Source organism: Ictalurus punctatus, chromosome 21 (genome assembly GCF_001660625.3).
Source record: "Ictalurus punctatus breed USDA103 chromosome 21, Coco_2.0, whole genome shotgun sequence".
NCBI lineage: Eukaryota > Metazoa > Chordata > Actinopteri > Siluriformes > Ictaluridae > Ictalurus > Ictalurus punctatus.
The window spans coordinates 665,573-683,399 of NC_030436.2; the positions used below are offsets into that span (position 1 = coordinate 665,573).

Here is a 17,827-nt window from a genome sequence, read left to right on the forward strand (position 1 = left end):
ATTAACATTTAACCTTCATTGCATAATTGTTCATACAGTGACAGTGAATTTGGTCACGGGCTACCATTCGGTCTAAGATCTTATTTTTATACATAGTTGTCCATCAAGGGCTGTTTGTGCCTGACCCTTCATCTCTTAAATATAGATGAAGAAATGGAGCAGGGAAAGAATCATCTGTTTACATCTCTTTTAGTATACTGGATGAAATTTGCCTTGCTCTTCTCACATTTGCTCTCTAGGGAAAAGCTGAGCCCATTTTACACAATTTCCAGGCTAGAGAAGAGTAACAAACATTGAAGCATAAACAACTGGGTTGGTCAAAATAATATTTGGGGGGAATTTATGGATGATGGTTTATAAAGTACTTCAGTCAAAAGAACGAGTGGAGTTTTTTTTTTTTTCTTTTTTACAGATGCAGCAAATGGAATTGTTTGTTGCTGGAGGTACAGTAAATAGGCTGCATTCAAAATGTAACCATCTTTGAAATAGCAAAAGCTTGGAAAAGCCAGCCTCAAATTTTCTGACACAGTGGAGATTGATTAGTTGTAATGTCTTAACTTAAGTCTTAACTTCCCGTGTTCCCTATAAGGCTCCGTTAATAGGGAGTTGTCATGTCCACTGCAGTGCTAGCATGTCCTCTCACTCGCTCTCTCTCTCTTTCCGTCTCTCTCTCTCGCGCTTGCAATGTGACTGACCCCCATGGGCAGTTGTCATGTCCACTGCAATGTTAGCATGTCCTCTCTCTCTCTCTCTCTCTCTCTCTCTTGCAATGTGACCAACCCCCAAACCTCTGGAGTTTTTTGGGGGGAGGTGGTGGGGGTTCATCATGACAAAAAGAATCAATATGTAATGAACATTGAGGTAAAGGGGTGAGAGTGAATGGTCCATGTGTTCATATCTGTGTGTGTGTGTGTGTGTGTGTGTGTGTGTGTGTGAGAGAGAGAGAGAGAGAGAGAGAGAGAGAGAGAGAGAGAGCATTTGTGCACATGATAAAAGAGAATACAGAATAGACAAAGCCAGTCTGACAGCTGTTTGGCACAGGGATTTCTGTTCCAGCTAAAGCTCTTTGGTAATAGTCCAATCCCAACCCCACAACCACACCCACCGAGCAGATAGTTTACTCATTACAAATAACTGTGGGACACAATCTGGAAGTCAGCAGCTGTAGTCTGTTGAGTTTTGTAGGAACGCTGCACTTCAGCTTCCTCCCCCATTCCCCCCTTCGGTTCTGAAGCACATGGTATGTTCCATTTAAAAGCAAGCATGTCATCTTTCACTGCACTGGGTCCCCTCCTGGAGCAGCTGCGGAAGAGAAGAGGAACCCTGGCTCATTTGTGCTTTTTCTCATTCTTTCACACACCATTTCTTCTCTTGTATAACCGTACTCTCACAACATACACAAACCACATCTTTTCAGTCAAAAAGAGAAGGACACAGAAGGAAAGGGAAGCTTGTTATTGGGATTATTTGCCTTTCTGCACATTAAAAGGAGAGAGAAGGGGGAGAGGGCATGTTGTTTCCCCTATGCTGCGTTTGACACCATGCTCCTTTGTGTGGACTGGCTCCTCCCCAGGGTAAGATCTTGAATATGATGGAAGATAATAAGCAGCTGGCGCAGAATTTCGATGGTGCCCTCCACTCTGCAAGCCAGGAGGTGACCAACTTGCACTCAGAGCTCTCGGCCACCAGTCGCAGACTGGCTGAGCTCAGAGCAAACAACCCTACCGGAGTTGAGAACAACCACCAGCATGGTAAGATTGCATTAACTTCCAACAGATGTGCTACACAAAGTTTAGGAGCTCTGGTTTCTGTGTAGTGCCATTTCTCCAGTGACAGTGTATCTGAAATGTGAAATCAAAAGCCTCATCCTGTTTTCTGGGCGCCTGATGGAATGACAATTGTACATTATGTAGTTTTGCTTCGTAGAGAGAAAGAAAGAGGGGAGATATTGTGGAAGAAAGAATGAGGATGAGTAACGTGTGCTTGAGTTCTAAACATTCATGAATTTCTGTGTCTAAAAATTTTGTGCATGTGGTATATCTGCAATATTGCATTTACAGCATGTAGCAGATGCCCTTATACAGAGCAACTTACATTTATCTCATTTATACAGCTGAGCAGTTGAGGATTGTTCAAGGGCCCAGCAGCTGCAGGTTGGCTGTGCTCGGATTTGAACTCATGACTTTCTGATCAGTAGTCCAAAGCTACCACTGCCTACCTTAATAGCAACCTTCAGTTTTAAATGTCTGTGTGGTTATAATATGTCAATATGTCAGTAATGTTTCTTGGTCTGACTCAGCAGTTTAGATAATAAGTGTCTAATTTATTTCATCGTACATCTTGTTGCTGTGTGATTAACATGCCAATCAGGGTGTTTGGCATGTTATTGAGAAATAAGAAAGTTGTACTGTTTGAACAGGTGTCATTAGGAGTGCCTCTCTGAAAAAGGTTTCTTTTATGCTCCCTTCTTCCTGCTTGGATTTTTAATTTCTGTCTTCCATCTGTCTTTCTATCCAATGCGTCCATTCATTAATGAGGCTCTGTAAATGTGTTGGAATGTCCAGCATGGCTCTGTTGTAATGGCTCTTTTTATGCATGTCTCTGACATGGGACACATTCTGGTGCAGTCAGGTTACTGTTACATGCCAATGCTACTGAATGAGTGTGCAGAATATAATCAAATATGCATTCCTGCCCCAGGCTGTCCATGGGAACTGCTCTTACAGTTCAAACAGCCAGACACCCTGCCCTCGGCTCATAAATAGTGTAAACGGCTCACTAAGCAGGGCCATTCTATCTAACACTATTACCTTACACTGAGTCAATCCACATAGGTTTTAATGCCACAGAGTTAGTCTTTTTAGTGTATATATGTGTGTGTAACATGATAATGCAGGGTGGATAAGGTTTCCAACACTTAGTCGTCATTTACTTGCTTAATATTTACATTCTATAGGAGAGAGCTCAGAGCTAAAAAGAATTACAGTATTTTGAGATTAAAGACATCACCAGCTCTAATTATAAATATAACCAATCTGATCTATCGAAGATTAAGACCAAAAATGCTAGTGAACATAATGTAATCAGAAGACACATTCACTTAGGTTTGTGGTATTGTCATGACATTAACAAGTTGACCACATGAGTTTTATTACTATGCAAAAACATAATCTGTTTTGTTATAGTAGAGACTTGGATAGAAAGTTGATTTGCACATTTCCTCATATAATACACTGCATATTTTCCCAGATAAAAAAGGCCAGAATTGTTTAAATTGTTTTTCTTTTAGGCCTCACTAGAGTAAAATGAGATTAAAGCTATCAAAAATAATCTTTGCATGATCTCACATTCTCTTAGAGAATTTCCTGCATGATTAGCTACTATTGTCTCAGTGTAATTAAACCAGTGTGTGTGTGAAACAATATTATAATATGAAATATTGTAATATATTTACATGTTATTATTATTTATTATATGTGTGACCTTGTGCACATGCCCATCCTCTAATGCTGTTATGGCAGATATGAAGGTTTATCAGACCTATAGGCAGCCATCCAGTACATCAATTGGATTATTGTACTGTAAATTAAACACATAGTTAATGTATAACACTGCTACCAACATTTTAATATTTGCTGTGGGGGGAAAACATCTGACCATTAAATATTTGCTCATCACTTAAAAATGACAGATTTGCATCCATTAAAATTAATAGTCTGAGGCCTCTGTTCGCTTGGTTTGCTTGTGTAAAAGAACTATGCAAATGTGATAACACTCAACAAAAACATGTACACTGATAAACTAACAGTATCTACTGAGGATTATGTCTTTCATATGAACAAAAATTCATGTGTTGGACATGTATTTGCCTTAACAAAGTCAACATGAACGTTAGAAAAGGTTTTCTTTGCATTTACCATGTAAGAAAAAAGCACCCTCAAGTCTGGGTTCATATCATATTTGTTCTTACTATTTTTAATCAGCAATGTATGACACACAATTATGCATTCTGTACATGTGGCAAATGTCGGTTTTACTCTTTTGGGAGTCTCTTTGAAGTCCCAGCTCAAAAGAGCTATCTAGAACAGATACAGGGGTTCCCAAATGAAGGGTCTCAACCCTAAGTGGAGTTGCTTGATTTACAAATGGGGTTGTGAGGAAAAACTAACAATCTTCTCTTTAGTTTAATTCATTTATATTACAAATTAATATGATCAATATCACTATGAAAACATATTTTTTATGCTAGAATTTTGAAATGTTGCTGGGAATCACAATAAAACAAGGCAAACTTAGAGTGTACACATATTTTATTCTCACTATCATGCTGCACCAGATTAGGAATTCAGCAACAATAACTGACAAATTTCTCTGTCGAGCTATCTCTGCCAGTTCCAAGACTTTGACATGAAACATGAAAATGTGCCAAAATTAAACATCTATTTATTATTGATTTACAAGTGTGATGGTACATAATGAGGAGAAACTAAAATGCCTCATTTGTGGTAGCATATTGGCATGCTGCAAAAACACCCAGTATCCAGATATTTATTACTTTGCATGCACTGAAAATGTTGGTTTCCATTTTAAGTGCCTATCTGTGTGAAGCTGGATTCAGTAGTTTTGCCTGCATTAAATAAGGAATAACGCACCAGTGGGCCTTCGGGGTATAAGAGGAATGACACACTGCTAGTTGTGCTGTTATTGGAAAATAGTAGACTCTGGCATGGTAACAGTAACTTTGCTTAGTGTTGGACTATATCACACCATCCCGGTGTGGATTACTTTCCTGTAACAACATGCCCCATCATGTTTTTTCTTTACCTATTTTTAAAGCTGGATATGAGAGCAGAAATGAGACACACCTTTTCAAATACAATTTTGGACTCTGAAAAGTTCTGTCAAGAAATGCAATCTCACCATTCCCACTAGTCTGAAGACAGCCAGTGTAAGGAATTTTTCCCTTTGGTTTTTAGTCACATACTGTATCTTACATATACATATGTATGTAACTGACATATAAAATATTCAAATATTGCAATAGTCCTAAATTTTATTCGTTATTTTTTTTTCTTTTTGTTTTTTCCGCCATTTATACCCAAATCTGGGCTAAAGGTCTGACCTCTGCTTCATCTCCATTTCGGTATGTGTCTGTGAGAGTTAGAAAAACAAGAGAGAGAAACAAATGCTAGGAGAGAAAGATGGGGAAGTGCATAGGGAAACCAGGAGAAAGAGAGAAATGGAAAGAGAAGAGAATGAAAAAGAGAGAGAAAGAATGAGTTAGAGGTAAAAAGGTGAGGAAATGGAGGGAAATGAAGGAGGCAGAGGAAAAAGTGAGACAAAAGGAGAAGAAAGTGTGTGTGTGTGAGAGAGAGAGAGAGAGAGAGAGAGAGAGAGAGAGAGAGCACTGCAACAACTGAGAGTGGTGGGAAAGACTGCTAGACTGGCAGCCGTCGCCGTAGAAACGAGTGGCTATGGGAGCCTGCAGGGCAAACAGTGGAGGTCTGTGAATGTGCGCATAGGCATGTTCACACTGCATTTGCATGCCTGCTTAGTTGTTTTACTAGTTTGAATTTTATTGGTAAATAGTTGTGTTGTGGGTCTAACAGTGTTCATGAACTCACGTGCAAAGTAAGGGGCAAAAACTTGGTTACGGTGTTTTAACTTCTTGATGGCCATGGCAATCTTGGATCTCAAAGAAACTTATACATCTGGTATAAGGATGATTAAAGATGGTGAGAAATGTTACAAAAACTGTACAAAATATGATATGAACATAAAATAACACAGCATAAATAGTTTGCATTCTGTTCAAAAGGTATGTGAAAAGAAAACAGTTTCACAGTCTCCTCAAATGCTATTGCTATCCAATATGTGACCACACAAAAGATCACATTTAGATTTGTTTGCTAGTTTGGTAGGTTTCAATCTTTCTGTGAGCATGAAGAAGAGATTAAATGTTTGTGCCTTCTTTGAAATCTGAAGATGAGGCTGTCATTTATGGTATTTGGCAGATGCCCTTATCCAGAGTGATTTACATTTGTCTCATTCATATAGCTGAGCAACTGAGGATTAAGGGCCTTGCACAAGGGCTCAACAGTGGCAGCTTGGCATTGCTGGGGTTTGAACTCATGATCTTCTGAGCAGTAGCCCAATGCCTCTAATCACTGATCTACCACTGCCCAGGCTGTCAATTCTGTAATTTTATTTTGAGTGATTTGATCTTACATAAAATAGATTTTAGCTCTATTGTTAACCCTAGCAGGCCATGTGAGATGAATTACAGTAGAGAGAAAGTAACATTACCCCCTCCCCCCAATCCTTTTTTAAAAAAAAACAAAAAACAAAACTTCTTTCCTATCTTGGCCCTCCTTGTCTTCCTGTTGGCCCCTCCTCTGTAGGATAAAATCCTCCCTCCACCAATCTTCAAAACAGGGCCTGACTGCTATAAACCACACCCTGTTTTAAGCATGAATGGGGCTGTGTGTCCAAACAATTGCCCTGGCTGGGCTTCACCATAGGAAAGGCCTAATTACCCAGGGAACACCCACAAGCTCTTCTCTTGGGGCTCCAATAGAAACCAGCTGGAGGGACATTTGGGGAAAGTAATCTGTTTTCATGGGAAGCACTTGGGACCTCTGATCCCTGTGATAGTCTGCACTTTCTATCCAAGTACCTCCTGTGATCATCCATCTTAGTGGCTTTAATGGAACAAAATCAAATTTCTTATATAGGTGCGTGGCCGAGTTTGCAGTGTGTGTAAGTTATTCAGCCATAGCCATTAGGTCTTCTGCACTATTGTGCATAAATAATCCATTGTTTAAGAGGTCCATGTTGGCTCCTCAGTGCCACATTTGATGGTTGATTTAGAAGAGAATGAGTGACTGAAATGCAAATATAACTAGATGCACAAGGTTCGTAGCATGCTCCAGATGTACCCAATTTGTAGTGAGACAGCGGTTATGAAGGATTGATTTTAGCAGCTTTTCCAAGGTTGAAGTGCATCATATAGTCCCCACTGGATTTTCTTTCTCAGCGTACTTATGAGCTAATTCCTAAGACCTTCGTGGGTTATATCATACGAAACCAACTGACACAATGTAGGACCAGTTTCAGATCACTTTTTGATCTTTTAAAAGATAGATGAAAATATTTTTTGTAGAATGCTTCTTTTTATTGCTATTTTTCCAACCCCAAAAAGATGATCCTTCTTACTGCCAAAAAAGGAAAATAAAAATCATGAAGAAATTTTCCCATCTCACTGAATGGAGTTGAAGGTGTCATGTGTTGATTTGAGCTACCCCATCAATCCACATCATTGACTTCCGACCTCTCATGATCCCCACGGGTGTTGTGGTTACTGCAGCTGGTGGCAGAAGCAGTAATTGGGGCAGTAGTGATGATGAACTCAATAGCAGATGGCCTTTTTTCCCAACACCAGCAATCAGTGACATCAGCTGTAGCATTCTATTTCTCTAACACACATGCGCGCGCGCACACACACACACACACACACACACACACACACACACACACACACACACACACACACACACACACACACACACAAAACTGAGCAGGATGGAGAAATATGCTCTCAGTGAGGGTGTTAGCTTTATTTAAAGGTCAGAGAGAGAGAGAGTGGACACAGAGCTAAGCCTTAGTGACAGGGATTCAGCTGATGGAGAAATGGTAACTGTAAGAGTAAAACGCTTGTGATCATCACTAATTAACATGTTAGGCCCTTGATTTGAGTTAAAGCTAAGAGAATAAGAAAGAAGTAACATTATTACTGATGCTGCCTCAATCTGATTCACTTTGCTTTTTTTTCTAACATTTTCTGAGATCTTGAACCCTGTTTTCCACTCCACACTGACTTCACAGCTCCCCCCTTCTCCGACAACCCCTAGCAAAAATTATTGAATCACCACACTTAGAGGATGTTCACCCAGTTTTTTACTTTGAGGCAAATAAACATATCACAGATATGACACAAAACTATTTTTGTTTAATAGCTGAACATTCTGGCTTTGTGAAATGTACCTCAAACAAATAAAATTAAATAGTTTTAATTAATGGCATATTTTTTCCAGATCATGTACAGGAAAAAAAATAGAATCACTCAATGTTGAGGACAAAATTATGGCATCATCAACAAACAAAATCACAATTATTACGCTGTTGCTCCTCCTCTCGCTGTTATAACTGAATTCTTTGAGGCATGGACTTCACTGACGAAAAACAATATTCTCCCTTAACTTTCTCGAATAGCGGTTGACAGATCAGCATTGCAGGATGGAACCTTGTCATGGACCATTTTTTGAAATTCTGTTTGCCAGCCAGGTCATTACGTTGATATACCTTTCCTGAAGAAAAGCTTTAACACCTTTTGCTCTGTGGCAAGAGGCATTATCATCCTTAAACATGTCTTCATCTCCAAACCTATTTTCTATTGATGGAATGAACAAAGTGTCCAAAATTCCAATGTGCATTGACTATTAAGGTGTCCCCTGGTCCTTTACCTGACATGCAACCCCATATTATATTTGAGTGGGTAAAATTGATTGTTTTCTTCAGGCAGTCACTGTTTCTTCAGGCATATGTTTCATTAGAACGGCACCAGACAAAAGTTCCAGCATCATCTCCTTGGCCAATGCAGATTTGTGATTCATCACTGTGTATCACTTTCTTCCAATCATCCACACTCCATGATTGTTTCTCTTTAGCCCACTGTAACCTTGTTTTCTTCTGTTTAGGTGTTGGTGCTGGTTTTTATTTGCCTTTTCTGTATGTAAAATCCCATTACATTTAACCAGTTTCTCACAGTTCTGTCACAAATGTTGACTTCTGTTTCTGCGCATTTGTTTTTTATTTCTTTTGCTGTGCATTTTCTATTTTCAAGGCATATTGCTTTGAGTTCCCTTTTAAAGGAAACTCAACGTTGCGTGAGCTCCACGCTGTGGGAAGCACCATCGCATGTGACGAAGCTTGTGTAATATCATGCCTATTTATAGGCCTGCTGTGATCAGGTGAAGTAGTAATTAAGCTCGTGATATAAAAACGTCACCTGTGAACCGTGCTGTCAGCCTTAGTATCTTCAGAGAGACTGCATGTCAGTCATTTGTGTAACGCTTGCAAAAAGACGCTTCATTTCCTGTCTATCTTTAAAAAAAGAAAGAAAAATCTCTTTACTTTTCTGTCACTTTAAAAAAAGAGAGAAATGTATGAGTGAGAGAGAATTCAGGAAGTGTGTTACGCCTTGCTCCTGTTTCATCATGGGGGAGGACGGACACACTTTCTGTGTAAAGTGTCTAGAGTGGGAGCATGCCAGGGCAGCCTCGAGAGGTCTGACTGTCAGCATTAAGAAAGCCTTACAATTAGGCAGCTCCGCTCGTGGCCGAAGGGAGTTGGGTTTCAGAGCCTCAAGGATCTGGGCCGGCCGCTGCCGAGGCAGCCAGCCACGTCAGGGCCTGTGGATCTCATATGGATTTGAAAGAGGAGCCGGAAATGAGCGCTGCTCTATCTCTTGCTTTGCCTTCTGGGTCTGGCGGCTGAGGCCTATCTGCAGACACGCATACCTTCCTGGGACCTCTCTGTGGTGCTGCATTTTTAGAATTGTACTGGTATTTGTTTTAGAAATGCAAATTACAAGGTGATTATTTTTTTCCTCTACTTGATCTGTACTTGAAATGCCATTAATTAAAATAATTTCCTTGAACTCATCTGAGGTAGGTTTCATAAAGACAGAATTCTCAGCTATTGAACAAAAATTGGTTTGTGTCATATCTGTGATTTGTTTATTTGCTACGAAGTAAAAAAGCCGGCCGAACATCCTCTAAATGTGGTGATTCCAGAATTTTTGCCAGGGGTTGTACTCTTCACTTCCGACTGAGCTGCTGTTTTTCTTGTCTCCCTACCCAGGCCTGCTCATCCTAACACAATAAGGAGTGACATGGTGCATATTTTCTATAATGACAAGAGTAACAGGGCTCTGGCACAGGAAATGAGATGTGCCTTGGTGGGAGCCTGGTGTTTATTAAGCCCATATGTCAGCTCTGAAAAAAGGGAAGCTTTGCATATATGGAGAGAAACAATTTCCTGTGCCTGCCTTGGACAGTTCAATCTGACACATCATCTGTTCTGTCTCATGTCTGGAGAGCATGGTCTGGGAGTTTCAGTAGGAACTTTAGACAGAAGACACAGCTCTCACAGCAGGGTCCTGAGGTCGTGTAGGTTTCTGGAACACATGTTGGCCGACTTACATCATATGCCATCCATTTCAAACACTTTGAAGTTGCAGAAATAGCTGTACAAAGCTAGTCATAGCAAAAAGATGCATGTTTGTTTGTTTTCATCCATTCATCTTCAGTAGCCTCTTTATTATGGTCAGGGTGGATCCAGAGCAAGGCAGTAATACCCACTGGATGTGACTCCAGTCCATAGCAGGGCACCATGCACACACACACATTCATACACATATTCACACACCTGGGGCAATTCAGAATTGCCAATCCACCTACCAGCATGTTTTTGTGAGGTGAGAGGAAATCCACATAGACATACTGAGAGCACAGGTAACTTAACTGACCAAAGCTCAGGACTGAACCAGAGACCCTGGAACTGTTAGTCAGTAAAACTATCTGCTATTTTTGGGTCTTTTTGGGTAGGAGTCTATCAGTGTGGCAGATCTTGATATTATCCCACTCTTTCTTGCAAAAACATGCTAGATTGGTCAAATTGTGAGGGCATCTCCTGTGCACAGCCCACTTCAGGTCACCCCACAGAGTTTTAGTTGGATTTAGGTCTGGGCTCTGGCTAGGCCATTAAAAAACTTTGATCTTCTTTTCTTTGTTGATTTGGATGTATGCTTTGGGTCATTGATGTGTTGAAAGGTGAAATTGCTTTTCATCGTCATCTTACTAGCAGACATCTGAATATTTTGCACTAAAATCACTTGCCATTTGTAGCTATTCATGATTCCCTCCACCTTGATAAAAGCTCAAGTTCTGGCTGAAGAAAGCCATCATGCTGCACTGTGCGTTTGGTGTTCTTTTGTTGATATGTATTTTTTTGCGCCAAACAAACATTTTGGAATTATGGAATTATTATATCTTTTGGAATTGGACTCTTCTATCCATAACATATTTTGCCACATGGTTTGGGGTGATTTTACTTGGGCTTGCATGGTTTTTGTCAGAAAGGGTTTCCATCCAGCCACCCTACAACACAGCCCAGATGTGTGAAGAACATGAGAGATTGTTGTCACATACAGAGAGCAATCAGTACTTGTTAGATATTCCTGCAGCACCTTTATTGTTGCTGTAGGTCTCTTGGCAGCTCCCTGGTAAGTTTTTGTCTTGTACTTTTATAAAATTTTGGAGGGATGGTCTGTTCTTGGTAATACCACTATGGTGCTCCATTTTTTCTACTTGTTGATGATAGCCTTCATGGTGTTTTATGGTACATCTTTCCATCCCATTTGTGCACCACTTATCCTACACAGGATCACAGAGAACACCCAGGGTGCCAACTCATCACACACTTAGTCTCACAATCACACTTTAGAGATGCCAATCAGCCTACAATGCGTGCATGCCTTTGGCTACCCTCCCACTGTGAGACCCTGTATATGCAAACTCCACACACACACAGGGCATCAGCGGGAATCGAACGCCCAACCTCAGAGGTGTATGGCAAACATGCTAACCACTGAGCCACCGTTGCCCATGATACAGCCCGATCAATTTCTTTCAACAGTGAGACCCTGTACATGTGAGACAGTGAGATCCTGAGGGCTGTGTGTATCTGTCTGCGGATCATGGCTTCAGCATTCAGATGAAACCAAGAAGGTGTCAAGAAAATCCTGCAGAAACAGCTGGTCTTTAATTGGGCTTAATCAGAATAATTTAATTGATGACAGCTGTATGAGCATGTCTTTTGAACATGAGATTTAATGTGATTGAATTGAATGTTCATTCTGAACAGCCCCCATTAAAGGGTGTGCACACTTATGCACACTGGTTATTGTACATTTTTTATTTTCCCCCTAAAATGTTTCTATACATCATACATAAATATAAATATAAATGTAAATATATAGTTTTTATACATTGTAATTTCCCATTTGAGGGTGGAAATAGTTCTGACGTGATTTATCTTGGTTTAAGTGTTTTCCATCACAAAAACTTTTTAAACTGTGTACTTTTTTATCCACTGTACAGTGGATAAAGGTTTACACACACCTGTTAAAATTGCAGATTGCATAGCAAACAACATAATTAATGGTGGAAAATTATTTGACATGGTTTACAGTACTGTGAAAAGAACTGATTCTGTTTTTGTGTATATTCTTTCAGAAATTAAAACAAAAATCTAAGATAAATCAAAGGCAACCTGAGTAAACACAAAATACAGTTTAAATTATTATTTATTGAAGCAAAAATGTTATCCAATACCAACTGGGTCTGTGTGAAAATTTATTTATCCCATAGTTGCTAATTTTCCAAATCTATGAAACTGCACTCATAATGGGGTTCAGCTGGACTAGACACAACCAGGCCTGATTACTGCAAACCTTGTTCAATCAAATCAACACTTAAATAGAACTTTTTCAACAGCATGAAGTTGGTTAAAAGGTCTTACCCTTACCATACACTATGCCAAAATTGAAAGAAATTCCAGAAATGATGAGGAAGAAAGTGATTGAAATACATCAGTCTGGGAAGGGTTAAAAACCTCTTGGCTCTGGGACTAGAAAGAACCACAGTGAGAGCCATTATCTCCTATTGGAAAAACTCTGCACAGTAGTGAACCGTCCCAGAAGTGGCCAACATTACCAAAATTCCTCCAAGAGCACAGCAACTACTCATCCAGCAAGTTACAAAAGAGCCAAGGGCAACATCAAAGGACCTACAGGCCTCTCTTACATCAGTAAAGGTCACTGTTCATAACTCCACTATCAGAAGTTTACTGGGCAAAAATAGCTTCTATGGCGAAAACCACTGCTAACCCAGAAGAACATTAAGGCTCATATAAATTTTGACAAAACACGTCTTGATGATCCTAACACCTTTTGGGAGAATGTTCTGAGGATTAATGAGTTGAAAGTGGAACTGTATGGAAGACAGGGCTCCCATTACATCTGGCATTAGATGTAGAATAGAATTCCACAAAAAGAACATCTAACCTATGGTCAAACATGGTGGTGGAAGTGTAATGGTGTGGGGATACTTAGCTTCAGGGCCTGGGCAGCTTGAAATAAATGAGGGAAACATGAATTCTGCTCTCTACCAGAAAATCCTAAAGGAGAATGTCCGGTCTTCAATCCATAAGTTGTAACTCAAGCGCAACTGAATTATGCAGCAAGACAATGATCCAAAGCATAGGAGTAAGTCCTAGTACTACAAGTAACTGAAAGACTGATCTCCAGTTGTCTGAAGTGTTTGGTTGCAGTTATTGCTTCTTAAGGTGGCACAAGCAGATTTTAATTTTAAGGGGGCAAATAGTTTTTCACATTAGTGGTAGGTACTGGATAACTTTGTTTCAATAAAATTGTTTTAATAAAAACTGTATTGCGTTTACTCAGGTTGCCTTTATTTTATGTCGTATTTTGTTTAGATATAAACTTACTTGATAGATATACACAAAAAAAGAAGAAATCAGGATGGGGCAAATACTTTTTCACAGCACTGTACACTATATGGACAAATGCATGTGGACACTTGGCCATCACACCAATATTTGCCTTCCCCAAACTGTTGCCAAAAAGTTGGAAGCACATAATTGTACAGAATGTCTTCATATGTATTCTTTTTTCTTTTTTTCTTTTTTTAAATAAAAGCTTTATTGAAAAATTATGAGCAATACAATTGAAATGAAATATTGATTATATATTAGTCATTTTGCTCCTTGTTTTCCATAATTTTGACTTGGTTAGACATATTAAATACCAGATAATATCATGTGTGTTTGTAGTCATTTTTTTCCTTAAAAATTCCATAACAAACCAAAGTCATATTGGCTTCTATGTTAAAGCGGCAACTTGGTAATTTTTTCCAGACTTTTTTAGATTGATAGCATTCTAGTAAAAAAAAAAAAATGTTCAGGAGTTTCTATACTATTGCATCCGGGCATAGGACATACACTTGTTTTGACGTAGCAACTCCACTTGACAACTGCCCTGTGTCATGGATATGCCAGAATGAACTCAGGACTACAGTTCCCAGCAGCCGCTGCAACCCACTGCATTACTGTCACATGACCACTTGTACACACAAGTGTCATATATATATATATATATATATATATATATATATATATATATATATATATATATATATATATATATATATATATTTATTTATTTATATAAATATAAGTATATATATATATATTTATTTATATAAATATAAATATATATATTTATTTATTTATATAAATATAAATATATATATATATATATATATATATATATATATATATATATATATATATATATATAAATGTGTGTGTGCACTGCACTATTGTCTAGCTTTTGTCTTGGGTTGCTTTTCTTATGTTCTTTTGTCCATGTACCTTTTTGTCTTCTTACCGTGGTTAAATGTTATTTGTGTTTTGTATTTTCATGCAAAATATTTTGTATTATTGTGTTTGCAATAAACTTCAATCTGCAGTTGCATCCGTCTCACCCTGCATTATATGACATCCTGACAGGGAGTCTTCACACAGTGGCCAACTATGATGTATCTCTAAGATGTTCTGATCAAAAAAAATTGTAGATTCTTAACACAAATCATACACTGTTCTCTCAGTTTCCCTTCCCTGTAATTATGGGGTTCAAACCTGACAATGCCCCAGTGCATTAAGCAAGGTCCATGAAGACATGGTTTGTAATAGTTGGTGTGGAAGAACTCAAGTGGCTTGTGCAATGCTCTCACCTCAACTCCACTGAACACTTTTTCGATTAATTGGAATGCTGATGACACCTTAGACCCTCTCACCAGATATCAGTGGCTGACCTCACTAGACAAATTGTGGCAAGTTTAGGACTCCAACCTTTGGCTTACAGCTTGTTCACAGTGCTTATGCCAAGCTTGATTTTTAGCCTGTAAGGCCTCTACATTTTATGACATTGTCAGCCTTAATCTCTCTCCAAAGTAAAGCTGGCCTTCCAGCTAACTCTTTTCTTCCAAGAGCCCACCATTCAGGTTCCTTGTCCTTTAAACATCTAATGAGTCAGTGGTTCTTCACAAAATGAGTTGTCAGATCATCCATCTTTCATCCAGGCTAGCAAACAATGAAATTCATTCACATATACTGCATGTGTGGTTTCACCAGGAAACCTTACTAGACATAACTTAAAGTCCCATAATTAACCACAACTTAAATCTCAGTTGTTGATTCAGCTGTGGAATTTTGCTCTGAAAGCAAACCAGCTCTGGTTGCTTTGCCAAAGCTCTTCTAATAATGGTTGTTCTCATCATATGGGGAGTGTTAGAACATGGCCAACCATTGTAGAGTGGAATGACTTGCAAATTATGTAAATATTTAAGAGCATGCTAAAAAGTCTGCAAAGAACAATGTAGAGATGCAGTCAAAGGAACAATTTGTGACCAAAGGTCATGAGAGACAGGATGAACCCAAGAAAGCCACCACTCATTTTCCTGAGGTTTCTAGTAAATGAGTTTATTTAATAATCAGTGTATGCAGAGTGCTGTATAAAAATACAGAAACTGATGGAGAGGAGATAAATTTTATTAATTTTAAAAGGTAATGTCTGCACTGGGGCTTAGCGGGACCTTTGCATTCAGTCATATCTGAGAATTACTGTATAGAAATAAAACTTTATATTATAGAACTTTAGATTATGGAATTTTTCATTGCTTCTCTACTGTATAAGAAACAGGGTAATGATGCAGGTTATCCAGCATTACCTGCAAAATATAAATCTGTGGCCATACCTGAAGTTACTGCAAGACTTTATTTTATTTTATTTTTTAACTTTATAGATGCAGGAATTCAAGGTGGTTTGAGATTTAGTGAAAGAATAAATAAAGAAAAAAATATTTAATGTTATTTCAAATAACAGATGTTTACATATAGTCCACAAGACTCACTAATAACTGAATTTACACAAATGTACTCATTCAAAAGTTTACATATGCTCAATTCTTAATACAATCTGTACCTGGATGATCAATGTCCGTTTTAATGTTTTGTGTTAGTTGTTCATGAGTCCCTTGTTAGTCCTGAGCAGTTAAATTGCCCACTGTTCTTCAGAAAAATCTTCCATTTTCCCCCCCAGCAATTTTGGCACATTTGTCCCCCATATTTGTAACAGTGGATATATGATGTTGAGATCTGTGTTTTCACACTTGGGACAACTGAGGCACTCATACACAACTACTGTAGCACAAAAGGTGCAAACATTCACTCGCATCAACCTCCAGCTGAAAAGGCTTGGTAAAATCAGGTGCTTTACGTACAGGTTCACTACTCAAAAGTACCTCGACACTGTTAAAAGAATGATCACACACAGAAGACCAGTAAAAACTTATGGTAGGACTGAGAAATTTAGTAAGAGGTTTGACAACAGTGGAGAAATTTCTGCAAAACCCTCGATAATAACCCGCCGTACCTAAAAATCGACACACTCAACATGATGTGAGAATGGGGAACTTTACTATGGCAGTTACTTTTGCTTCAAGAGGATGGACTTGTTAGTGTCCCACCTGTTTTCCTAGACAAGAAACTGTTGCCTGAGCAAAGTCACGTTTAGCAAGATTCAGTGTAAGAGCTGCCTGTTCAAACACAGTACACAATGTATGCAATTTAGCAGTCCAATTGTGTAAGTAAATCACAAGATCGTCTAGATATGCTGAACAGTTTGGCACATCACCCTATATTAATCAATCTCTGAAAAGTTGCAGGTGTATTTTTCAAGACAAAAGCCATCACTGTGTACTGTAGAAAATTATCTGCAGTTACAAACATTGATATCTCCATGGATGTACACTGGGTTTTGGCAAGGCATGCTCCAGTAAATACTGCATCCCCTTATCATTCTTTTAGTAGCATTTACACAATATAGGTGTTGTTTAACTGGCTTATTCACAGTAACTTTAATATCATGCTGAAGAACAGAGGTTTGCTTTAGAACAGAAAGTGCTGACATAATCTAAAACATTTACTGGCTTTCCTTTAGTGTGAGTGTCAATCCCCGAGACGTAAGGGAGATTAGGACGGATGCAAATGCAGTTTGACAGTTTTATTTAAGAGAGACACAGGCAGGTAAATCCAAATCGTGATCAAAAACATGCATAGGTCAGGCGATCGGCAAACGGGCATAAATGGGTCAGAGCAGGGATCAAGGTTGCGGTCACGGAAAACAGGGTCGAGAAACAAACAAGAAACATAAACTGTGACTAGGGACTGGGAGCGGAAAACCAGCGTGGACTAAATGCACTAATCTAACATGAAACATAACATGGACCAGGACTATTTCTATCTACTATCTCTAACGTATCTAAATTAATCTAATCTAATACTCTGTGCCATATATATATATATATATATATATATATATATATATATATATATATATATATATATATATATATACACACACACAAACATAATCAGCTTTTTAAGTGCTGACGACTGACACCAATCTAGAAACATGCTTAAAAAATAGCCAATGACAGAACAGGGAGGAGACCATAGTAAACAATGTCACGAAGTGTGTCGATGTCCTCGGCGGAACAGGAAAGCAGAGCGACGTTCTCGGCGGAACAGAAAAACGGAGCGACATCCTCGGCGGAACAGGAAA

General features: G+C 38.8%; 1 protein-coding gene across 4 annotated transcripts in view; it reads left to right on the plus strand.

The window, feature by feature from the left end:
- The first annotated feature begins 1,259 nt into the window (after nt 1-1,259).
- kaznb (kazrin, periplakin interacting protein b) overlaps nt 1,260-17,827 on the plus strand; it is a 102,753-nt gene continuing 86,185 nt past the window's right edge. Inside the window, exon 1 of one of the 4 annotated variants that reach the window (XM_053674055.1) lies at nt 1,260-1,751. In XM_053674055.1, coding sequence (XP_053530030.1) covers nt 1,589-1,751 — 163 coding nt within the window. In that variant the 5' untranslated portion in view covers nt 1,260-1,588. The remainder of the gene's footprint in view (nt 1,752-17,827) is intronic. The other 3 variants (XM_047149636.2, XM_053674057.1, XM_053674056.1) reach the window with 3 other exon arrangements.